This window comes from Myotis myotis, unplaced genomic scaffold (assembly GCF_014108235.1).
Source record: "Myotis myotis isolate mMyoMyo1 unplaced genomic scaffold, mMyoMyo1.p scaffold_m19_p_20, whole genome shotgun sequence".
NCBI lineage: Eukaryota > Metazoa > Chordata > Mammalia > Chiroptera > Vespertilionidae > Myotis > Myotis myotis.
In genome coordinates, this window is record NW_023416325.1 from 162,290 (window position 1) to 187,308 (window position 25,019).

The 25,019-nt window shown below is 45.2% G+C and overlaps 1 protein-coding gene across 8 annotated transcripts in view; it reads right to left on the reverse strand.

Moving 5' to 3' along the window:
• Positions 1-23,915, reverse strand: part of DEPDC5 (DEP domain containing 5, GATOR1 subcomplex subunit) — a 64,201-nt gene extending 40,286 nt beyond the window's left edge. For 7 of the 8 annotated variants that reach the window (XM_036354207.1, XM_036354208.1, XM_036354206.1 and 4 more), the window contains exons 1-18: positions 23,748-23,915; positions 22,960-23,081; positions 19,319-19,406; positions 18,465-18,511; positions 17,035-17,120; positions 15,894-15,977; positions 14,522-14,571; positions 12,444-12,513; positions 10,507-10,585; positions 9,532-9,593; positions 7,407-7,476; positions 7,036-7,108; positions 5,651-5,754; positions 5,065-5,139; positions 3,365-3,499; positions 2,115-2,176; positions 1,777-1,850; positions 984-1,053 (exon numbers count right to left, since the gene is read on the reverse strand). In XM_036354207.1, coding sequence (XP_036210100.1) covers positions 984-1,053; positions 1,777-1,850; positions 2,115-2,176; positions 3,365-3,499; positions 5,065-5,139; positions 5,651-5,754; positions 7,036-7,108; positions 7,407-7,476; positions 9,532-9,593; positions 10,507-10,585; positions 12,444-12,513; positions 14,522-14,571; positions 15,894-15,977; positions 17,035-17,120; positions 18,465-18,511; positions 19,319-19,406; positions 22,960-23,017 — 1,287 coding nt within the window. In that variant the 5' untranslated portion in view covers positions 23,018-23,081; positions 23,748-23,915. The remainder of the gene's footprint in view (positions 1-983; positions 1,054-1,776; positions 1,851-2,114; positions 2,177-3,364; positions 3,500-5,064; positions 5,140-5,650; positions 5,755-7,035; positions 7,109-7,406; positions 7,477-9,531; positions 9,594-10,506; positions 10,586-12,443; positions 12,514-14,521; positions 14,572-15,893; positions 15,978-17,034; positions 17,121-18,464; positions 18,512-19,318; positions 19,407-22,959; positions 23,082-23,747) is intronic. The other variant, XM_036354202.1, reaches the window with a different exon arrangement.
• Between the last annotated feature and the right edge of the window lie 1,104 nt (positions 23,916-25,019).

The window sequence follows — 25,019 nt, forward strand, 5'->3', positions numbered from 1 at the left end:
AGAGAATAAGGGACTTGTTCAAAGGCACACGATTAGCAGGTGGCAGAGCCGAAGTCTAAGGTCAGCTCTTCAGACTCGTAAGAGTGGCATTTTTATTGGCTGCAAATATACTCCATCGAGTGGATATTTCATGGTTTATTTAGCTATTTCCTTATTATTTTCAACTTGTCACTATTATGAATAAAATTAGCCCAGCCGACGTGGCTCACTGGTTGAGCGTCAACCTATGAACCACGGTTCATAGTAGGGGGCGTGCAAGCAGCAGCCGATCAATGATTCTCTCTCATCACTGGTGTTTCTCTCTCTCTCTACCTCTCCCTCCCTCTCTGAACTCAATAAAAACATATTAAAAAACCAAAACACTAGACCAAGGTCTATTGACATTCAATGTCCTCAGTTATGTCCTGAGACCACGTGGCCGGAAATGAAATGATGTGTCAAACGGCATGACCATTTGCACTGCTCTTCATACACACGCTGAACTGCTTTTCATAAGAATCAGACACGAACCAGATACTCAAACACCAGTTTCACAGACTTTTGGTATAATTATTAATAGGTTTTAAACCTATTCGGTTTGGTAAGTAAAAAAATGAGTCTCACTCCTGTCTGAACGCGCCTTTCTTTAATGACCTGCTAGGATGTGATCTTTTTAACGTATTTCCCCTTTGCTGCAACATGTGTCCCTGTCTTTGTCCCTGCCAGTACCTGAGAGGTCTCAGTGGGTGAACACACCAGTCACATCATAATAAAAATAGTTTTTATTATTAAAAACTAAAAATAGTTCTTTGGCCATATTTTTGCCAAAGGTATTTCTTACATACGGAGGTTTGCCTTGTTACTTAATGTGGGGAATTGTAAAAAGTTCTAAAACAATTTCTGAAACTCATTTATTCCCCGGGGGAAAGGGAGTATCTCAGGACCAAAATAACTGCCTGGGTGTGTGACAGTCCCTCAAGTCTCTGCTGGCGGGTGACACCTACCTTCTTTCCGGCCAGTTTTATCCGGGGGGTGAAACTGTTACAAAAGAGCTGGCTTTTGGAGGTGTAGAAACTGCGAAAGAAACAAACAGGGTCATCAATCTAAACACCCCTTTTAAAAATATATATATTTTATTGATTTCAGAGAGGAAGGAAGAGGGAGAGGTAGAAATATCAATGATGAGAGAGAATCATTGATTGGCTGCCTCCTGCACGCCCCCTACTGGGGATTGAGCCCGCAACCCGGGCAGCGCCCTTGACTGGAATCGAGCCCAGGGCCCTTCAATCCGCAGGCTGACGCTCTATCTACTGAGCCAAACCAGCCAGGGCATGAACCTCCTTCTCTTTTAAACCTCAAGACACAGATGAAATCGCAGCCCTGGATCAGCCGCCTCGTGAAAGCCTTTGTCTCAGGCTTCCTGGTCTCCCCAATTCTAACTTCTTTTGTAATTACTATAAGTATTAATTATGCTTTCAATTGTGTTCGTGCTAGTTCTGATTCCTAACTGGATTAGAATCTCCTTCTTCTGGCAGAGATAAATCTATTTATACCATAATTTTTCACCCAGATGCATGGCATGATGCTGGGCCCTGACTGGGAATCACACTGTGAACGCCTGGTTCATAGGTCGATGCTCAACCACTGAGCCACGCTGGTCGGGCATGTACATAGAGAAGCTTTAGGCAAATGTTAAAAGCTTTGGTTTCCACGTCTTGACAAGAGACTTCACAGAGAAAATGGCAAGGAATTTATCTGACATTCTGGTCACATACCACGAGTCAAGATCACGCCCACCTGTGGTTGATCCAGTGAGGAATATTATAGTCGTCGCCCAGACGGGAATCGCAAGGAGCACTCCGGTTATGCAGCTGCAAGCGAGAAAGTCAGGCACAGATCAGCTACGAAAACAAGCAGGCCACGCGACTGCTCCACTTCCGTTTCCCTTTTTCCTTCTTTTCGTCTTTATTGCTCAAAGTAGTACACAGCTCCTCCTTTTCCCCCCATTCACCTCTGCAGCCTGCCCCCGTCCTCCCCCGCCCTCCAGCCCAGCTCTTGTTTTTAATGAAAACTATTCTCAAGACCATCCCGGCCCTGGGAACTGGCCTTCAGTAAGCGATCCAAAACCGAATTACCTTGAACAACGGGACAGCATGTAACGGCTGCTCCCCCATGCACACCAAGTCCACACCAATTCCTGAAAAACAAAACGAAAAGAGTTTGGGGAGAGGCGAGGCGGGGAGAGGCGAGGCGGGGAGGGGCGAGGCGGGGAGGGGCGAGGCGGGGAGGGGCGAGGCGGGGAGGGGCGAGGCGGGGAGAGGCGAGGCGGGGAGGGGGCGAGGCGGGGAGGGGCGAGGCGGGGAGGGGCGAGGCGGGGAGGGGCGGAGATCAGTGCTCCGATCTATTGCCGAGGTCATCTCACTGGGTGGGGGCCTGGGGCAGAGCCAACTTTCCGTGCCACGATTTACAACCCCCTGTGCTGCCTACGCAGCAAAGTACGTAGATGTGTTTTGTTCGTTCTCTGTCCCGTTACCAAGTCTGTCACACCTGCCACTATTTGGTGCTCGACAGTCAGCCTCTGGCTGCCTTGCAGATCACGATTTGTCACACAGACAGACAGGCCTCCATGACCAGGGTTAAGGCCAGACAGGGAAAGGAACCTTGTCATCTCCGTAAAAAGCCAGACGATCCCCGTCACTTAACAGGGCGTCTTTACTGGCAATTGGGATTTCCGTTCCCAGCCCCATCCTGTTGTGGAAGCACAGATTAAATGGGGGCCCGGGGTGCGAGTTGGGGAAGCACAGCACCCCACAGAGGGAGGGCTGCACTGGACGATCTGATGGGACTTCCCAGTGTGGCTGATGGACACTGGTTCCTGGAAACCATCACCCCCAGAAGGGCTCCCCAGTGTCAAATATGTTTGGGAAACTCAGGGTACCAGTTATGCCCTTTAGAGATAAGCAGGGTACACTGACATATTAAAATCTGAAATTAGGGCCCTCGCTGGCGTGGCTCAGTGGATACAGCACCGGCCTGCGGACTGAAGGGTCCCAGGTTTGATTCCGATCAAGGACACATGCCCATGTTGCGGGCTCGATTCCCAGTAGGGGGCCTGCAGGAGGCAGCCAATCAATGATTCTCTCTCATTATTGATGTTTTTATCTCTCTCTCCCTCTCCCTTCCTCTTTGAAATCAATAAAAATATATTTTTAAAAAAATCTGAACTTAGGGAATGGGCCTAAATGTGTATGACCAAGTTCTCCCAAACCACTTTGACCATGGAATTCTTTGTCGCCTGATACCACTCACACTCCCGACCTCCGATGCACAGAGCCAGGGGAAGCTGAGTTCTAAGGGGAAGTCAGCAGGACCCAGGGAGCGTTACCGTTATCTATCATCCGCTGCTTGGTCAGGATCATGAGTAGACGGTCCACTTCGAACACACCCACCCCAGGCGTGATCACCACGGACATCTGCCCAGTTCGGTCAAAGTTGCGGTTGATATAGTGCTTGTCAAACACTGGAAATGAAGCAAAAGAAACCCTCCAATGGAGATGTTACAGCTTTTGGGAAACCAGCCACGGGCAAGACGCTCTCTTCTCGGAGCATTTTACCTGTATCGCTACCACAGCAACTGCCACATGCTGACCTGGTTTCTAGTTGGTCACACGCATGCCTGCCTTTCCCCTTTTACATTAAGAACTGCCTCACACAAGACTATGTCACTGTCGCCTTTGTTCATTGCTCTCCATTGATACTTGCCTTGTGCAGCCAGCCCTATAGGCTCAAACTTCATGTCATTAGTTTCCACAAATGAGGCAGCATTAAAACTTCTAAGAATAAAATACTACCCTGGCTGGTTTGGCTCAGTGGGTCAAGTGTTGGCCTGCAGAATGAAGGGTCCCAGATTTGATTCCAGTCAAGGGCACATGCCTGGGGTGGCAGGATCAATCCCTAGTAGGGGGCGTGCAGGAGGCAGCCCGTCAGTGATTCTCCCTCATCATTGATGTTTCTCTCTCCCTCTCCCCCTCCCTTCCTCTCTGAAATCAATAAAAATATATATTTTTAAAAACAGAATCAAATACTAATTTCGGATAATATTTAAAAGAGATGGGCCAGAACCGAAAGTTAATTTTTATTTCTGGCCTGTGAAATTCTCACTATGGAAAATCAGTGATATCCAAATATGACAGAAGCCTCGTTAATAAAAGACCCCAGGCTCTGGAATGCCCAGCGCCCGAGTGCAGGCCGTGGGAGGGTGATATGCACAGTGAAGTGCCCACACAGGGTCCCTTCCACCACTGGTCGGCGCCAGACAGATGCCTAACCGGGGCTGGTCCGATCAGATGCTCTCTGCTGGGAACGTGGAATTCGGAACAGAGAGCAGAGCCGGGGTTGCTGGGACATGAACACAGTTCGAGGAATTCCTGCCGCTGCGCTTCCCAGAGCCACCCTGGTCCCCACATTCTTCGACATGGGGTTCAGGCCTTTCTCGGCTGCCCCACTGAGCCCCTGTACCTGTAGAGTAAATTTCCCTTTTTGTTTAAATGAATTTAGGAGGTTTCTGGTATTTGCAAACTAACAGAGGAATGTAGGGACAAACATCAGGAAGAAATCCCGCCACGCTCTTAACAACGGCCGCTCTCGGAAGGAGCCTGACAGTGGCGGGAAGGGGAGAATTTCTTCACTATCCCTCTCCATGACTTGAATTCTAGGCACACAGGTCACTTTTATAATTTTTTTAAAAAGTTGATTGGAAAAATTGCCTGGGAGCAGCTGAGGGCTGGGGTGAAAAGGAGTAAGAATATAGTTTAGTAAAACAAAGAGCCCAAGAGGGTCCCCCAGCGCTTTACTCTGAGGTTACCCCGAGAAACAGATGAGAACAGCAAGTTAAGTTCCCAGCAGGAGACCTAAGAGCTACATTCTGGCCGTCCGAAGTTAATGCTTTCAATTAATTGGGGGGGGGGGGAGGGTAGGTGGGGTGAACATCACCAACCAGGCCTGGGTCTTTGGCATCGATACAGAGAAGTTCAGAGTCATGCGGTCAGCAGGATGCCTGCTCACGGTGGCGCTGAACTCACTCACCATTGAAGGACAGGTTGATGGCCTCTAGGTAGTTCCCTTGTGCTGAGGTAGAATTGTCTCCTGGAGGGAAGCCCTCTGAAGCGAGAGACACAAGAGAGGGAAAACAGCTCATGAGAAAGTCTTGTAAAGCAAGTAGCAGGTGCCTGGCTCCACAGGACACCCCACACCCTGCAGTGGGGACATTATTGAACCTACTGCATGTGTAATGAACAATCGGACCCAACCAGAAGCAGAAACCTGGGCCCACTGGCTCAGTGACTGAGCATCAACCTAGGAACCAGAAGGTCACGGTTCGATTCCCGGCCAGGGCACGTGCCCGGGTTGCAGGCTCGATCCCCAGTGTGGGGCGTGCAAGAGGCAGCTGATCCATGGTTCTCTCTCATCGTTGGTGTTTCTATCTCTCTCTTTCCCTTTTCCTACCTCTCTGAAATCAATAAAAAAAAAATATATATATTTTTAAAGAAACCTGATGGAAGCAGAAACTACACACAGCACTGGAAGGGGAACAAGCATGAACCTCTTCTTCTCCCAGCCTCGTCCTACACCTCTCTTCCCCACTGCACCTTCTACCCCATGGCTGCAGTACCTGCCTGTTCCAGTCGCACCAACACTGGATACTGGATGAAGAGCTTTTTAATGGTCACCAGGAGTGACGTCCACTCTTCTCTCCTCTCATTCTGCACCACCACTCTGAAAGGGACATCATCATGAAACAGATATTAGCCAACTACTACTCACAGGACAGCAGGTCCCTTAGAGGGTTGTAAGGAAAGAAGATAGGTGGGATTCCCAAAGTTAGGGAACTTTATCAGACAGTTATAAGTGATAAAGTCAAGTACATTTAACAAATATTAACAAAGAAATGTAATCATGTCAATAGCCACATAGATTGACATGAAGAAAATATTTTAAAATTGCCTTGGCCTGGCTGGTGTTGCTTAGTGGTTACAGTATCAGCTCACACACCTAAGGGCTGTGGGTTTGATTCCCAGTTAAGGGCATGTACCTGACCACTGACTCAGATTCTCCATTACGTCAACACTTGGTGGGAGGGGAGGGAAGAAAGGGGAAATTGCTTAAGCAGACCAAACAAAAAAGTTGTTTTGGAGATAATGAAATCTGAATATGTACTAGATATTGGATAATATTATAGAATTATTATTAATTTTGTTAAAGGTGATTATAATAAAAAAATTGTGGGTATATATGTGATTACACTGTGATTATACATGGAAATGCCCTTACTCTTGAGATATGCAGAGAAGCAAAATGTTATAATATCTATAATTTACTCTCAATAATAATTTAGCCACAAAGAGAACAGATGAAGCAAATACAGCAATAGCAACTGCTAAAACCAGGTGTTGGGTATACCGGTTCATTATATTACTCATTCTTTTCTGCAAGTTTGAAATATTTCCCACAAAAAGTTTGGGGAGTCGTAAGGCAATGTAGTATCCTAGACTGGACCGTGGAACAACAGAGTACATAAATGGAAAACTGGTGAAATCTGAGAAAAGTCTGAAGCTTAGTGAACAGTAACGTTTTTGTAGTTTGACAAATAAACCTTGGTTATGACATGTTAACAGGGAAAACTAGGGGAAGAGTATATGGGAATGCTCTAGATCAGTGGTTCTCAACCTTCTGGCCCTTTAAATACAGTTCCTCATGTTGTGACCCAACCATAAAATTGTTTTCGTTGCTACTTCATAACTGTAATGTTGCTACTGTTATGAATCATAATGTAAATATCTGATATGCAGGACGGTCTTAGGCGACCCCTGTGAAAGGGTCGTTTGACCGCCAAAGGGATTGCGACCCACAGGTTGAGAACCGCTGCTCTAGATCTGTGCAACTTCTCTGTAAACCTAAAATTATTCCAAAATACTAAGGCTGATTAAAAAAAAAAGTTAGGAAAGAAAACACCAAGAAACAAGGAGAGGGGTTTCTAGTGAAAGGCCCAAAACATACTTATAAAAGTCTTCATAGAATCGCCCCTTGTGATCCTGCCGAATCGAGGCTCGGTTTACCTCGGGAAATTCATCTGAAACAGAGAAAACAAAGATGAGACTGAAAAGAGAGACTCAGTTCCTCTGCTCCCATGCTTCTGGGTTGAACATTTGCATCACAAAAATAAATAAATAGCATGATGTGTCTATGAAGTTGGTTTAAGATGAATCACAGCCCACAGACTTCTTGCACCTGCTAAAGGACTGTGCTATTTGCCACTTTACCGACCATAGACCAGGAAGGGTGAGAAAGATGGAGCAGAGCAAAGGGAAAGAAGATAATAAGGAATGAATGAGCTTAACAAAAAAGAACTAGGAGAAAGACGTACTCACCAAGCGATTTTGCATCATAGAAAGTTCTAGAAAATAGGACCACTGTCACTTCATGACTACAGTTCTTCTCCTAGGCATGAGTAGAGAAAAAGAAGGCTCAGGTTTATTCCATGTCCTTCACATGAAGCAGCCCGCATGGACGCAGCATTCTCAGTGCTAGGAGGCATGGTGGGTAGTACAGCCTCAGATAACATCAGGTTGCACAAGGCGATGAAGAGAGCGCTGCTGGATTCAGCCCTGGCACTGAGACTTACCACGACGTGACCCTGGGCAAGTTACCTAAAGCTCCAGGCATGTGGTAAATGCTTTGAAAGCTGCAAATCACCAAAAAAAGTAGAGGTCCCTCCCTCCCAGGTCTTGATTTGGCATGAAATGGACCAGCCCAGTGTCTAAGGGTTATGGTATTTATATCTGTGTCAGTGTTATTGTTTTTTTAAAAATAATTTTTATTGATTTCAGGAAGGAAGGGAGAGGGAGAGAGAGAAACATCAATGAGGAGAGAGAATCATGGATCTGCTGCCTCCTGCACGCCCCCTACTGGGGATTGAGCTCGCAGCCTGGGCGTGTACCCTGACCAGGAATTGAACCGTGACCTCCTGGTTCACAGATCAATGCGCAACCACTGAGCCACACCGGCCAGGCAGTGTTTTCTGATTTCTACATACGTGCAGTTTAGGGAACGTGAACAGAACTGCTGGTGGTGGATGTGAGACTCAAAGACACCCCCACATCCTGTCACTGTCATAGGATGAGGACTGGGGGCTGCTCGAGAGGCAGGGGTTGAAGCCAAGGCAATGCATTCCCTTTGGACTGGGATAGGGACTAGTGAGAAGAAGCACTCCCATGCAGCCTGGAGACCAATGTTCTGGAAGTGGAGTGTTTACAGGTGGCATGAAATTTGGCTTGGAACAGGGAGCCCGCCTTCCAGGTCCAAACTCAAAAGTAAATAACTTTCTAGCCCCTAAAATGTATAGTTAAAATAATAATGATAATAATAATAATAATAATAATAATAGTAAATGTATGGTTAGCTGCTGTTTCAAATACATATATCCAACCTCCATAAGTTCTCTGAGGGCAAGCATTATATTTCTATTTTCTTTAACCTTCAGAGCTGGAGGACATTTTCCCTATGTTGCTGAGGAAAGAGAATGAGACTTAGATGACATTGAGACCCAGACCCTACTGAGACCCGGCTATGTGCAGCTAATTTAAAACACCTTGTGAGTTAGTGACTATTATTATCTCCAATCTATAGATAAGAAAACGGAGGCTCAGAGAGACTGAATTCTTCTCAAATATAAAGAAGCTAATCAGAGCAGAACCATAATTTGAAACCCAGTCTATTTGAATCCAGACTCCATGCTCTTTTCAGCTACATGTGTGACCTCAAATACTTCTTTTTAACAAAATTTTTTATTTATTGATTTGAGAGGGGGGGGGGGGCATAGATTTGTTGTTCCACTTGTGCATTCACTGGTTTCTTCTTGGATGTGCCCTGACCGGTGATCAAACCCACAACCATGGCATCTCGGGACGACGCTCTAACCAACCCAGCTACCGGCCAGGGCCACTGTTTCTTTTTCTTACGTTGTTGCTCTGGCTAGAACTTCTAGGACAGGGGTGGGCAAACTTTTTGACTCGAGGGCCACAATGGGTTCTTAAACTGGACCGGAGGGCCGGAACAAAAGCATGGATGGAGTGTTTGTGTGAACTAATATAAATTCAAAGTAAACATCATTACATAAAAGGGTACGGTCTTTTTTTTTTTTTTTTAGTTTTATTCATTTTAAACGGGCCGGATCCGGCCAGCGGGCCGTAGTTTGCCCACGGCTGTTCTAGGACAATGTTGAAAATTAGTGGTGACAGCAGGCATCCTTATACTATTCCTGATCTTAAGGGGGAAAGTTATCAGTCTTTCCACATTGGGTATATTAACTATGGGTTTTTCATAAATGCTTTTTACAATGTCAAGGTGATTAAAGTAATTTAAGCTGAGTCTCATCAACTTAGGCTTTAGCTAAGATACCCCAATTAAATACAGTTTAATAGAAACAGTGTATTTTTTAAATCTGCATTGAAAAACATTTGCTCGATGAGACTGAGTGCATAAGAGGAACCATACCTTCCACTTGGTAAAGAGATCGGCAAGGAAACCATTCACAGCTTTCTCAAAATACAGATCCCCTGAAAAGGAACAAGAAGAGGGTGAGGACAATCTGTCATTCTTGCTGACAATTACTTCTCTCAGTAAAGTCGCAGGAATGGGACTAGTCCAAGAGAAGGTGGGTTCTGCTATGTCCTCAAATGAGGTCATAAAAGCCAGACATACAAAAGGGGTTTCAACCTAGACTTTCCATGGGGTCAAACTCAGCATTCACCTCACTGAGTGAGAGGCCATGGCTTCGAGGGAAAATGCAAGATTGGAAAAGCTCTGACGACTGGAAAATACGGTGGGTCTTCAAAATGAGAGAACCATCTGATTTCCAAACATGACCATGTTCATAGGGATGCTTGCAGTTCGTTAGATGACCAGGTGGACCCTGGGCATTCACTGAATGACCATTGTCAGTTCCTGCTGTTTTTGAGTGATTTTGATGACCCGCAGGAATAGAGGAATTTATAATTTATAAAACACAAATCCGAATTGCGTGCACCATGAAGCTGGTGTGTTAGACACGGTATCCACACTGCCTAGCACCTTTACTGTTCTCTACTTGCGTCGTCGTTCTAATAAAATGAGATTTCTGGGATGATAGGACGAGAAATGAAAGCTAGCAAAGAAAGTATTGGTTCACAGAGTCACTCTCTCTATGACTTGTGACCCTATAGTCACAGGACAATTAAAGATCTATTGGCATTGAGTGTGTGTGCTTTAGTTCATCTTTTTGTTTACCTTTTAACGCTTTGCCACATGTCATGTAATTCAGTATATGGAAAATATATAAATTGCTGGTTTGTTCCAGCATTTGAGAATTTGTAAAAATCCCAGGGACACGTCGTTAGAGAATGTCAAGGGCTTACTGTCAATGATAACAACTTGGGAGAAACCAGAAACTTCTCCCCATTAGCAGTGACAGCCAGCATTTAGGGACAGTACCATAAATATCAAAATCCCACATTTCACAGCTCATCTGAATAAATATGTAAACCATAGCCGACGTAGAACGGAACACCACCTGAAATAAACGAAAACATGACTGCATTAGAAAAGCAATGATGTAGAGTTTCGGCTCGCCATTCTTAGTGAACTCAGTGGTTTTTAGCATAGTCGCAATGTTACGCAACCATCAGCACTAATGCCAGGACATTCTACCACTCCGGAAAGAAAAACATACCCACTAGCAGTGACTCCCTCCTACCCTCTCCCGTGTCTCCGTGGATTTGTCTCTTGTGAACACTTTGCATCAATGGCGTCATACAATCTGTGGCCTTTTCTAACTGGTTTCTTTCACTTAGCATGTTTTCAAGGTTCAGCATGAATCATCACTTCCTTTTTTTTTTTTTTTTTAAATCCCCACCGGAGGATATTGTTCTGTTGATTTTTAGGGAGAGTGGAAGAGAGAGGGAAAGACAGAGAGAAATATTGATGTGCGAGAAACACAGGATTGGATGCCTCCTGCAGAAGCCCCGATTAGGGTCCGGGCTGGGGAGGAGCCTGCAACTGAGGTATGTGCTCTTGACTGGGATCGAACCCGAGACCTTTCGGTCCACAGGCCAACGCTCTACCCACTGAACCTAGAGCCAAACCGGCTAGGGCTCATTCTTTTTTTATTGAATAACCTTCTATCGTATGGCTATACCATACTGTGTTTATCTACTCATCAGCTGATGGGCATTCCTGGTTGTTTCCACTTTTTGCTATGTGAATAATTCCGCTACAAACATTTGTGTGCAAGTTTTTGTGTGAACACATATTTTCAATTCTATCGGGCATGTACCTGCGAGTGTAATGGCTGGGTCATTTGGTGATTCTACATCTAACCTTTGGAGGAACCGCCAAATTGTTCCACAGTGGCCGCGCCATGTTACATTCACCCCGGGAGTGTGTGCAGGTTCTAATTTCTCCCCATCCTCTCTAACATTTGTCATTTTCCTTTTTAAAATTTTTTATCGTAGGCATCCTAGTGAGTTTGAGGTGGTAGCTCAGTAGGGTTTTGACTGACATTTCCCTAATGACTAATGATATAGAACATCTTCTCATGTGTTTATTGGTCAATTGGGCTGTTTGTCTTCCTTTTTTAAAGTGAATTAATCAGCCTTAACCGGTTTGGCTCAGTAGATAGAGCGCTGGGCTGCGGACTGAAGGGTCCCAGGTTCGACTCCGGTCAAGGGCATGTACCTTGGTTGTGGGCACATCCCCAGTAGGGGGTGTGCAGGAGGCAGCTGATCGATGTTTCTAACTCTCTATCCCTGTCCCTTCCTCTCTGTAAAAAAATCAATAAAATATATTAAAAAAATAAATAAAGTGAATTAGTCATTTACTACATTTGAGTCTCTTTCAAAGATACTTTAAAATGTTCTAGTTAATGTTGATTATAACTTTTTCTATCATATTTTAGTATTTATGTAGATATATAGCCATATTAATGTTGCCATTCTTAATTTAGAATTTGGGGTGTTTTTTTTATTATTTTATTATTAAAAGTTTCAAACATAGGAAAACGTTTTTTTAAAAATCATACAGCAACCATCCACATACCCACCACCTAAATCCTATACTGAACATGCCACCCATCACCATCTGGCCATCCCTCGCCATCTATCAATCAACCCACCGTATTTTTTCTATATAAAAATAACTTATAGACATTAATACTCCCTCTCTTTTTATGTTTGCTACTTCTAAAAATCTGGAGGCTGGAAAACCAGGTACTTGAACCGGTTATAAAGTTTATCTAACAGCAGAGGGCCTTGTGCCACTCATTATCAAGTTTTTGCTTATTTCTCTGTTCTGTTTTTTATTTCAGGCCTTAGACATCACGATACAGGGAAACGAAACCAAAAAAAAAACCAAAAACATTTTCTCCATCTTACCCTGGTATCTTCACTGATATAACCACACATGACCTTCTCATTCTTGACCCACAGCTCACCAGCCTGTGCCCTGAAAGGAGGAACACACACACAAGTTACTGCAAATCTTACATGAACCGTGAAGACACGGTGCTGACTTCAGGGCGGCTCACTCTACTCTGTTATTTCTACCCAAGTGACCTGGCCAGCTACGGATTTCCAGAGATAGTGCCATGGACGGATGACACAACATGAGGAATTCCTAGAGCATGCTGTATATGCACAACAGGAACTCTTAATCTGAGCGTCCACAGACAGCACGTGGGTCTGAAAAAAGGGCTACAGGGAAGCCATGAACCCTCTCCAGTGATGCAAATTTTGTTCTGGGCAGAGTACTGCAGCTTCTGTCAAATCTTGTAAGGGTCCGTATGTCACAAAAAACAACTAAGAAGCACTGATGAGCATTTCTGCTAATCCCAGTTTTAACACAGTCAGTCTCAACAGAAACCAAATCCATCTTAATATCAGGATTGGAAGATAGGCAGTTAGAAGGCAAGAAGGGACAGAGGCCCTACACCCGTGGTCGGCAAACTGCGGCTCGTGAGCCACATGCGGCTCTTTGGCCCCTTGAGTGTGGCTCTTCCTAAGCCTTAGGAGTACCCTAATTAAGTTAATAATAGTGTACCTACCTATATAGTTTAAGTTTAAAAAATCTGGCTCTCAAAAGAAATTTCAATCGTTGTCCTGTTGATATTTGGCTCTGTTGACTCATGAGTTTGCCGACCACTGCCCTATACAATGGAGGCCATTCTAGTGAATAATTTTCATGGCAACTTGCTATTGTGTTTTGGGGGCCTGTTGTTTTCTCCTCGGCCACTTGTTAAGACTGTAAAATGGGTAGAACAGTGAAAGAACAAGGCCTTTAGCGCTGACCAGCCCGGAGGGCAACCAATCAATGTTCCTCTCCCACATGTTTTTCTCTCTCTCTCTAAAAAAAAAAAAAAAAAATCAGTGGAAAATATCCTCAGGTCTTATGAGTCAAAACAAACCCAAGACAGCCCAGCCAGTATGCGCAGTGGTTGCGCGTCCAATTTATGGCTGAATCATAAAACATCCCTTTTTGGGGGAAAAAATTCCCTTACCCTTTTTTTCTTTCCCAATTAAGTAGTTCAGACCAATCAAACAGCCCTAGTTGCTGGTATAAAAGTTCTTTTCAAAATGATCCTGGCTAATGAATGTAGAAAGAATGACTGAATTAGAAAACCACCATCTCACAACAATCGTCAATGGATAAAACCATTAGGTAAAAAGTTGATGGGGAACTTCAGGCTTCATCGCCGGAGCCCACCTGTCAACCTTAACATGATTAAGTGAGCCAACCAGGTGCAAATATGCTTGTACGTGTGCAACAAATTTCAGGAAAGACACAGTGTCTTCTAAGGAAAAGGATTATATATTTCATTATACACATCTTTGTACCGACAGCTTTATTATGTAGAAGTCTGCTTTTTTAATTTAAAGGGGGTCTCTTCTAAACAAAGTGAAATATAGAAATAACTTTAATAAATCAAGAGTAATTCAATACAGTTAAAAAGGCAGAACTAGCCCCAGCCAGTTTGGCTCAGTGGATAGGGCGTTGGCCTGTGGACTGAAGAGTCCTGAGTTTGATTTCGGTCAAGGGCACATGCCTGGGTTGCAGGCTCAATCGCTAGTGGGGGGGTGTGCAGGAGGCAGCTGATCCATGATTCTCTCCCATCATTAATGTTTCTCTCTCTCCCTCTTCCTTCCTCTCTGAAATCAATAAAAATATGTATTTTAAAAAAAGGTTTGATCAAGTATGTTCACCTGAGGCTTTTTCCAATTCTAAAGTTATGAGTCTAGACCTCCTTTGTTACCGAACACCAGGTGGCTTCAGCAGCTGCCTGGACTCTTGTGCATTTTGGGGGGGTTTTTGCTTTGTTTTAGCCAGAAGAGAACCTAACATTTTAAACTATTGTGTATTTCATTATAGGGACATCCATAGGCCTCAAATGCTGTCTGCAGCCCCATGGCTGCATTACATCCTGCTCCCATTGACTAGCCAATCAGGTAATACCTACCTGATGCCAGCAAATTCCACCTTCTGAGTGATGTAGGCACATGTGCTGACCTAAGGAAAGAGGGGGAGGTTTAACAATACACCTAGGCCGTAAAAGGTCATCAAGAAAGGCTCCAGGCTGTCTCATCCCTCCTAACAACCCCAAGTTCAATTAGCCTGGGAGTAACAGCTTTATAGGAAAGCCTGCTGGGGCAGGTCCAACATCAGGGTCTTAAGCGTTTGGCAAGTACAGACAATAGTAAAGACCAGGTGGATAAGCAGCCAGCTTCACCGATATACTTATCCTCACGTTTGCATGCGTACCTAAATTTACATACTCACTTAAATATAGAACCTGTCATTCTCATGTTAGCTCTCATTTCGGAAAATAGAACCCTCCTTCTATCATTGAAAATGAGCAAAGAGCCCCAGCCAGTTTGGTTCCGGTCAAGGGCACGGACCTTGGTTGCAGGCTCGATCCCCGGCCCTGGTTGGGGCATGTGCAGGAGGCAACCAATCAATGTGTCTCTCTCACATCAATGTTTCTCTCTCTGTGTCTCTCCCCCGCCCTTACACGCTCTCTGAAAATCAATGAAAAAATATCCTCATGTGAGGATTAACCAAAAAATAAATTTAAAAAAATGAGCAAAGATTTTTTTTCTGAAAATATGCACTGCATGGAAATTCTACCTATAATTTGTTGCTTCATAGTACTAAAAAAATCCAATAAGGAGACTTTTCAGCACCAGCTCACAATTTTGATGAACTCATCATTTTAGGTGGAAAATGAAAATTAAAGATAAAATAAGGAAAATGGGAGGAGGGTATGGCAAAAGCAGTGTAACCTGGAAGCAGTGAGGTCTGGCTTTTAGCTCAGTGCTGACTGCTTCCCAGCCTTCTAGTCTCGGCCAATCACCTAACGTCTCAATCTCAGTTTTCACATCTATAAATGAGCGGTAATAAATACCTGTCCAGAAGAAGGACATGTGAGGTGCAAATGAAATCAAGGGAAAATTTGAAAACTAGAGTTTTATTCAAATATCAAATAATATTATAGTTTCCCATTCAAACCAAAAATGCAGAGTAAAAATCTCCGATAATAGACAAGCAAAACAAAGCTAAAAAGAAAAGAACTATGAAAAAAGCCCTGGCCGGTGTGGCTCTGTTGGTTGGAGCCTCTTCCCAGCACTAGAAGGTCGCAGGTCCGACTCCCAGAAGAAAAAAACACACGATGAAAAGTAATGGGAAGATACAGACAATGTTCCCAATAATTGTCTGTGATGCTGCAATTTGAAATGACTGTAAGCTCTTCTCCCTTACTCTAATCTCTATGAGAACATGGACTATTGATATAATATAAAAAGGCACAGATTTTAAAAAAATCGTTATCTTACCAAACTTTTCTTTAGTCTCCACATATCCCCACGGCCAATATATTGATCCTTAAAGGTGAGCTCCACTAGATCAAGGGTCACATCCTAGAAAAGACAATCAGACATATCCCTCTGCATCCTTCTGCCTCACTTCACGGGCATAAGATAATGCCCGTCGCATGGAGACGCCTTTTGGCAAAAAAGAAACTACTGGAAGACCATCCAATGGCAGCACCATGACACACAGGTTTCATCCTGCCAACAGCGGTTTCCGAGAACAGGTGATGAGTCTGTAACAGGGGCTACAGCAGCTGAATCGCGGTTGAGTGCAATGAGCTCCAGAGTACTAGTTCTGGGCTTCAGTTCTTTCCTCTTGTTACTGACTGCACTGGGGTGCCACTGCTTAACAACATTATGCACAAGTCCACAGTACATCACCTGTACACTCTACTGTGTTGTTTTAGTCTTAATTCTGACACACAAGTATGACATCGAGGTTTGTGTTTTATTTCCCTAGATAATGTCAATAATACCTTCTAGAAGATTTTTACCTAATACAGCATTGTTTCTAGATGTGCGAGACTATAAAGAAAATTTAGTATTTTAATAGAAAACTTTAGTTGTAGCTTCACGAACACACACAGATATCTATACACAAAATCTTTAAAAAGGGAGGAGAAAAAATATATATATATACACATACATAAATATTTTTTTTTTTAAATATATTTTATTGATTTTTTTACAGAGAGGAAGGGAGAGAGATAGAGAGTTAGAAACATCGATGAGAGAGAAACATCGATCAGCTGCCTCCTGCACATCTCCTACTGGGGATGTGCCCGCAACCCAGGTACATGCCCCCGACCGGAATCGAACCTGGGACCTCTCAGTCCGCAGGCCGACGCTCTATCCACTGAGCCAAACCGGTTTCGGCCATAAATATTTTTTAAAAGACTCCATCCTTATAGAAAGAGGGGCAAAAAAGGGGGGGCATTTTAAATGCAACTTACATACTACCTATAATCTAAATAACCTACATGTGACTGCATATTTCATAGTCTAACACTATACATAAGTAACTCATTATTTCCTTAGAGGCCTAACCTAGAGGAAGGGTGCTAATCATCTCGGAAAGATATTCCAGCCCAGAGCAAAGACATACCTTAGGGTCTACGACATTCACATAGACATCTTGATAAGGCCTTAGACGAAACACTTGGGTCACGGTCTGGTCCACACTGATAGTTTCTGCAACAGAGAAGAAATCTAGCGATACAGTCTGGAAAAAAGCAGGTACATATATTCTAATCCATAAATACTCAGACGTTCAGGAAGCAACACAACTGACCCTTTGCCATGGACGAGCCATGCTCTCTGCCTACCAGGAGCTTAAAATTTAGAATTCTCTGCTTTTCAGATGACACAAGCAGATAAAGACTTGAGCCCAAGCAAATAAAAAGTGAGAGAGAAAAAGAGATAAGACACATAGAGAAAGAGAAAATAATTTAAGAAGCAACATAAAAAAGTTAAAAAAAAAAAGTTCAAAGAGCTGTGAAAATTCAGAAGAGGAAGAGTCCTTTCTTATTGGGAATGTAGTGATGGTCGCGCGGAAAGAAACCAACTCCACAGAGTCCTGGGGCGAGCAGGAGGCAGCCGATCAATGGTCTTCTCTCATCATTGATGTTTCTCTCTCTCTCTCTCTCTCTCTCTCTCCCTCCCTCCCTCCCTCCCTCCCTTCCTCTCTGAAATCAATAAAAATATATTTTAAAAAAACGGAAAGAAAAAAAGAAAGTTTTGCAACAACCACTTTGGAGTTAAGTGTAAAGCTTCACCTCTTCAGATTAATTTTCCTCCTGAACTAGATTAAGACAGTTTCTTCATGCCGAAACCGGTTTGGCTCAGTGGATAGAGCGTCGGCTTGCGGAATGAAAGGTCCCAGGTTCGATTCCGGTCAAGGGCATGTACCTTGGTTGCGGGCACATCCCCAGTAGGAGATGTGCAGGAGGCAGCTGGTCGATGTTTCTCTCTCATCGATGTTTCTAACTCTCTATCGCTCTCCCTTCCTCTCTGTAAAAAATCAATAAAATATATTAAAAAAAAAAAAAGAAGAAGAAAAACCCGATGCTGACAAGTGCGATTCACGGACAGTTTCGATAGTGGACCATTTCTTAAGAGATAACACAATAAGGAGAGAAGTACTGTGCCCTCATTCCTGAGATTGTAAAGAGAGGTTTCTTGCCCTAACCGGTTTGGCTCAGTGGTCAGAGCGTTGGCCTCGGGGACTGAAGGGTTGAGGGTTCGATTCCAGACAAGGGCATGTACCTGGGTAGCAGGCTCAAACCCCGGGGCAGGTGCCGGAGGCAACCAATTAATGTGTCTCTTTCACATCTCTCTCTCTCTCTCTCTCTCTCTCTCTCTCTCTCTCTTTCCCCCCCCCTCCCTTCCACTCTCTCTAAAAAAAAAAATCAATGGAAAAAATAACCCCTGGTGAGGATTAACAAAAAACAAAAAGAGAGAGAGAGAAGTTTCCTGCAGTGTCTGGGATAGTAGAGTATAAAAATCTTAGAGAAGAGAGATGGAACTTTTTCTTACCTTTCTGTAAATCTTCCTTAAGTGACTTGACTTGCAAAAGCAGAGGGCTGGGGGAAAAAAGCAACAAAAAGATGGGATGCTATAAGCAGTAACTAACTAGCTTTCTTCATGCAACCCCCCTCTAAAAGGTAAACAAAGGACTCTGGACATATTGTAACTTGCAGCACAACAAAGTAATCCTGCACCTGCACTCAAGGAAATGGAAAAATGTTACAGAATGTTTCTCTCTCTTTTTAAAAACTTTATTGTTGAAAGTATTACATAGGTCCTCTTCCCCTCCCCACTCCCCCCCCCCCCCCCCCCGCCCACCCCATCCCCATTTGTCTTTTCCAGCCTGCCAGAATTTTTCATAGAGTTGTCAATTCGGCTTCAAAAACAGAAAGAATGGTCCTGGCCAGTGTGCTCAGTGGTTAGAATGTTGGCTGGTGCACCAAAGTGTCGAGGGTTCAATTCCCAGTTAAGGACACATACCTGGGTTGCAGGTTCAATCCCTGGCCCTAGTTGGGGCTTGTGCAGGAGGCAACCAATCAATGCCCGCTTCTCTCTCTCTCTCTCTCTCTCTCTCTCTCTCTCTCTCGTTCTCTCTCTCCCCTCCTTCCCTTCCACTCTCTCTAAAAATCAATGGGAAAAAATGTCCTCGGGTGAGGATTAACAACAAAAACAGAAAGAATGAAAGAAAAAAAAAAACAGGAAGAATGCACCACTTTGTAAAAGATTATGGGCTTACCGAATCCTAGAGGCAGGAGCATTTTTATCCCAAGGCAAAGAGCTGTCTTGCCCGCCAAGCCCCTTAAACAAAATCTCATCTGGAAACAGCCGCCAGTCAGCTTCCTTGACCCCAGTCAGGCACTCACCTGTACTCATCGTTGGGGTGAGCAATCTCCACAATGTCTCCAAGCTTGATGTGAGGAAACACTTTGGGGTTCATGACCAGCTCATCATCTGAAAGACAATTGGGCAGTCCCAAACAGGAAACACACTCACGTGAGTGACAGGTATGGTGCGTGTTCTCACACTGGGTCCTCGCCACCCCCTCGGGCGGGTATGACCGGACAATCCCTTATATTTATCCAAAATGACGCAAAGGTACTGTCTTCATACGACCCTCACAATAAATCTTTGGATCTAGCAGAAATGAGGATATACCCTAGAACAGGTTAAGGGTAAACAGCTAGTAACAGCACAGCCAGGACTGATGACTGCCTAGGCCAGAGCTCCGTCTAACTAACGCCCACCACCTCCCATGTCATGAAAGTCAAGCCAAACAAAATGGGCTTCAGAGGGCAGCATCTGATCAGGGAAAAAGCTTCCGATACCATTCACATTAGGATCCAAAGAGACCCTTAAAATAAAGGGCGGACATGGTTTCATGCTTTGTTTGGGAGAGAACTCTTGCAAATACAACATACTCAAAGCCATAAAGATGGGAGTGATTTTTTTTTTTCTCTTTTGATATTTCGGGAAAGACATGGCCTTTAACTAAGCTAAAATCATGACAAATAAGTATATCTAAATTTCAAACATAATCAGATCCAATCAAAATTCAGCCTGGGAACCAAAGCACTGGGTTAATTCCAAATTTCATACATATATATATATATATATATATATATTTTTTTTTTTTATTGATTTTAGAGAGGAAGGGAGAAAGAGAAAGAAACATCCATGTGAGAGAGAATCATCGACTGGCTGCCTCCCACATGCATCCCAAGCAGGGGGATCAAGCCCACCACCTGGGCATGTGCCCAGGTGGGGAATCAAACCAGCAACCGACCTTTCAGTGCATGGGACAATGCTCAACCAACTGAGCTACACCGGCCAGGGCTTCTGTGGCATATTGTTTCCATTGACAGTTTTATGCCAAATCCTCTGTTTTATGACAGTTTTGTCCCAACTTCCACAGTCCGAATGAAGCTCCCTGAGCATGCATTCCTTCTGCTTCACGTTATCATTTCCTTTTTGCTCATCTGTCTCTTCAAGCTGAATGCCCCTCAGGGACAAGGGACCTTATCATGCTCATAACCTTTATGTTTGGCACAGGTGTGCACCTGAGAATGGTTGGATGTGTTTTTATTTATCATCCTACAGGAAACGGGTACAGCACCTAGCCACCTGGGCCTCATCAACAGGAAAAAGCAGACTTGTATGCATCGTATCTACTACCACATAGGGTGGGGCACAAGTAGGTTTCCAGGTGTTCGTATGGAAAATAATACAAAAATTAATAAGTAATAACACAAGAATAAACTCTGTGTTTCGTGTACTCACAACTGGACACCTACTTTTGCCCCACTCTGTTGCCTCCGTCCCTCTACCAAAAGTGATTTGTGTTGGCTGTTCAGTTCTACTTCCCCCATGTGTAGGCAGCATCAGCCGCACGCCAAGAATAATGTTAACCACAGAGGGTGAGTTTTAGCAAAAGTTGTTTTAAGTATAGCAATGCTTGGTTATCCTGGTCCTGGTCATGACAGTGGCTACATTTATGGAGTTGCACTAACAAGCCTGGTGTTTTGCTAAATACTTTCCATACGTCACCTAACTTGACCTCCACAACACCTTATGACAGAGAAACTAATGTTTTTCCACCGGGCTGGCGTGGCTCATTGGTTGAGCATCAACCTATGAACCAGGAGGTCATGGCTCGATTCCCAGTCAGGACACATGCCTGGCTTGCAGGCTCCATCTTCAGTGCGGAGCATGCAGGAGGCGGCCGATCAGTGGTTCTCTCTCATCATTGGTGTTTTTATCTCTCTCTCCCTCTCCCTTCCTCTCTGAAATCAATAAAAACTATACTAAAAAACAACAACAAAAACATGATTGTTTTTCCTTTTTTGGCAGCCCTTGCCTTTGGAGCAAATGCATACTAAAATACAATTTTAAAACAACTCACTGTGCTGTTAATTCCAATTGCTGAAGCAAATAAGGTTGTTAAGACAGAAAATTATTTCTTTAGCAAAAAAATCATATTACTCATATTACTAAGTGTCATCCTCTGCTGCAGATGTATAGACTCAGGTGCTCAGAGAAAAGACATAAGGCCCGTGGATGTGTAGATACGATAAACCAGGGGCTGGCCAGGGCCACAGGGAAAGTCAGAGGCTGAGCTGACACTCTGGATTCTGGTTAGCACAGGACAACACGCCGTGTTTCTGCCCCTTCTCACATGGCCTCAGAGCCATGCAAAGCTTCATGCTTTGATCATACCTGTCTCATGCACATCTGCTATTTCTCTCTCATTGAATGGAAGTTTCTCTTTTCTGCCAAACCAGTGCAGGCTGATTTAACACCCTTCAATTTAACAAATGAAAGGTGTTAATTGGTAATATTCTGACTTAAAAGTCAGAATGCAGACCTAGCCAGTTTGGCTCAGCCTGTGAACTGAAGGGTCCCGGGTTCGATTCTGGTCAAGGGCATGTACCTTGGTTGTGGGCACATCCCCAGTGGGGGGTGTGCAGGAGGCAGCTGATCGATGTTTCTAACTCTCTATCCCTCTCCCTTCCTCTCTGTAAAAAATCAATAAAATATATTTAAAATTAAAAAAAAAAAGTCAGTGCAGCCTGGCTGGTGTTGCTCAGTGGTTGAGCATTGACCTACAAACCAGTAGGTCACAGTTCGATTCCTGGTCAGCCTGTTTGTGGGCTCCATCCCCAGTACGGGGCGTGAAGGAGGCAGCTGATCACTGATTCTCTTTCATCACGGATGTATTTATCTCTCACTCCCTTCCTCTCTGAAATCAAATTTAAAAAAAAAAAAAAAAAAAAGCCGAAACCAGTTTGGCTCGGTGGATAGAGCGTCGGCCTGCGGACTGAAGGGTCCCGGGTTCGATTCCGGTCAAGGGCATGTACCTGGGTTGCGGGCACATCCCCAGTGGGAGATGTGCAGGAGGCAGCTGATCGATGATTCTCTCTCATCGATGTTTCTGACTCTCTATCTCTCTCTCCCTTCCTCTCTGTAAAAAATCAATAAAATATATTAAAAAAAAAAAACAAAAAAAACCCACAAACTTAAAAAATAGGTCCAAGTGCAAATGCTTTTAAAAAAGGCCTGGCCCTAGCCGGTTTGGCTCAGTGGATAAAGCACTGGCCTGCGGACTAAAGGGTTCCAGGTTTGATTCCAGTCAAGGGCAGGTACCTTGATTGCAGGCTTCTCCTGGGCTTGGGCCCTGGTCCTGGCTCGTGCAGGAGGCAACCAATTAATGTGTTTCTCTCACATCAATGTTTCTCTCTATCTTTCCCTCTCTCTTCTACTCTCCCTAAAAAATCAATGGAAAAATATCCTCAGGTGAGGATTAACAACAACAAAACAAAACAAAAAAGAAAGAAAAGGTCTGTACTCTCTGCGCCTACTGCCCTTCCACTACGGTATTATACTTGCTGCTTCTCTCAGACAAGTTGCCTGTCTCGCCTTCATGGCCACACGAGCCAGTGTGTCATTTTCAAGGCACTGGACACACCAGGACCGCGGCCAACTCACACAACTCCCAATCGATACTGACCGCTGCCCCCAAAGCCCTTCTTGTGGATGACCAGTTTGTAGACCTTTGTGGTTCTCATCTTGCACGGCGGTTCCTTCAGCTGTTCCAGGCTTGGGGGAGAGAAGTCATCTTGCCTCCCTGCCCTTGAGAAACACAAACAAAAAGGCGGTCAGACTTCGCCTTGCAACTGCTCTTCCATTTGAACCTCCTGCACATACCCGTTGCTGCCCAGCGAAGAGGTGGCACCAAACCCGTGGATGAAAAATAACGCCTCCAACGAGGGATGGAGGACAAAGAGGACCAGAGAATTTGGGGAACGAGAGGATTGGGGGCCACGCTCTCGTCCTTCCTCCAAGAAGAAGACATTCACCCTATCACACTCCTACAGGGGGAAACCGGGAGTGAGAAGGGGGCACTGATTACCTGGCCTCCATCTCCACCAATAACACTCAAGTCATTAAGCCCTTTGAAAAGGTAAGCGCACTCCTTCTGTGGGAGGACAGCGTGGGCCGGGGCGAGCTGACTTGGCCAAAACCACTCGGGAGGCTGAGAGGCATGGCCACAGTTCCTGTTTGGCCATCCATGTCGAGGGCAAATAAGAGTATAAATGGGAGGAAGGCGCGGGTTCCTGCCCCGCACTTCCATTCGTGCAAACTCGCAGCGGGTCCTCCGCACGTTCACTCATTTCGCGGCGGAGGCCGCTGAGATTCAGAGAGGTGCAGAGCCTGGTCTAAGGTCACACAGCGGGTTGGGGGTGGGGCCTCCCTCTTGTTCCCCAAACCCGGGCCCCGGCTGGCAGCTCCACTCACCCGCAGCGCCGGACCCCCTTCCCGCTTCAGCCCGGGGCCCCGAGGACCGGACCTTCGCCAGGTCCCTCGCGCCTCCTCGGGGAGCCCCTGTCGACGCCTCGATCGCCCCCACCCCGTGCAGCTCTCGTGCCCGAGCTCCAGCCGCCGACCCGCTCGCCCGCCCCAGCCGAGGAGCGCTCACCTGAGAACCCGCGCCGCGCCGGTGGCTCCGCCCCGCGGCTACGCCCCCTTCCCGCCCACCCGCCCCGGGCCGCTCTGGCCCGGCCTCCGCCTCCTCTCGGTGTCCGCGCGACTTCCGCATCCGGGCCTCGCGCCGGGGGCGGGGCGTCGCGTGAGGGCGGGGCGTCGCGCGGCGCGGGGCGGGGCATCGCGTGCAGACTCCTGCTCCCGCTGCCCGGTGCATTTCCCGCTGTGCTGGCCTGAAGACCTCAGTAAGCCGCATAGAGGAAATGCCTTTACCTTCTAGTCATTTCTAAACAAATACGAGCCCGAGATCTTCGTTTCCAACTTAGTGGTCCCCCCAACGAGGCAAATTCAGCAGAGTCTCCTCCCCGGATCTATAAGGGGAATGTTATGTATGGACCCTCTGTCTGGCCTCACCCGGGCTACTGAGAGGCCCAACATGGTTTCTGGGAGAACTTAGGTAAAATACAAAGGGCGAAGCACGTGTGACTCAGTGCGATTGCCCCTGCTGGAAAGTACCGTCTGGAGGGGCTTTTCAAAGCCTTTTCCAAACCCCAGATAACGTGTGCGCTGGCCTGGTTATTCATAATAATAGCTACCATGGCTTTCACAGACGTCCTAATGTGATCGTCACATCCCTATTTTGTGGCAAATACAATCGTGTGTTTCAGGCACCAGGGAACAGGCTGGGGACCCGAAACTCCTCGGAAGAAAGCAAGGACGCATCCTGACCCCGCTGAGTCCAAAGGTTTAATCAGCATCTTCATGTCACACCCAAGGGCTCAAAACATTTATCTGATTGACTGTGATATTCGGGGAAATTCGGAAAGCTGAAAGAGAAAAAAGCATTGCATCCTGCAAGGAGACTTGGGAGTTGCAAGACAAGTAAGAGCTTCCTTAAGCATCCATGCTTTTACTTTAGGATTCAGAAGTTAAATATTACATCATTGTAATTTTTTATATATATTTAAAGGAAACATATAATCAAGGGAACTGTAACAGTTCCAAACATTTTCAGGGACAAAATGTTACATGTTGAAGACTTTTTATGTTGCCAATTCAGAGACACACACAGACCCTCCCACCCCC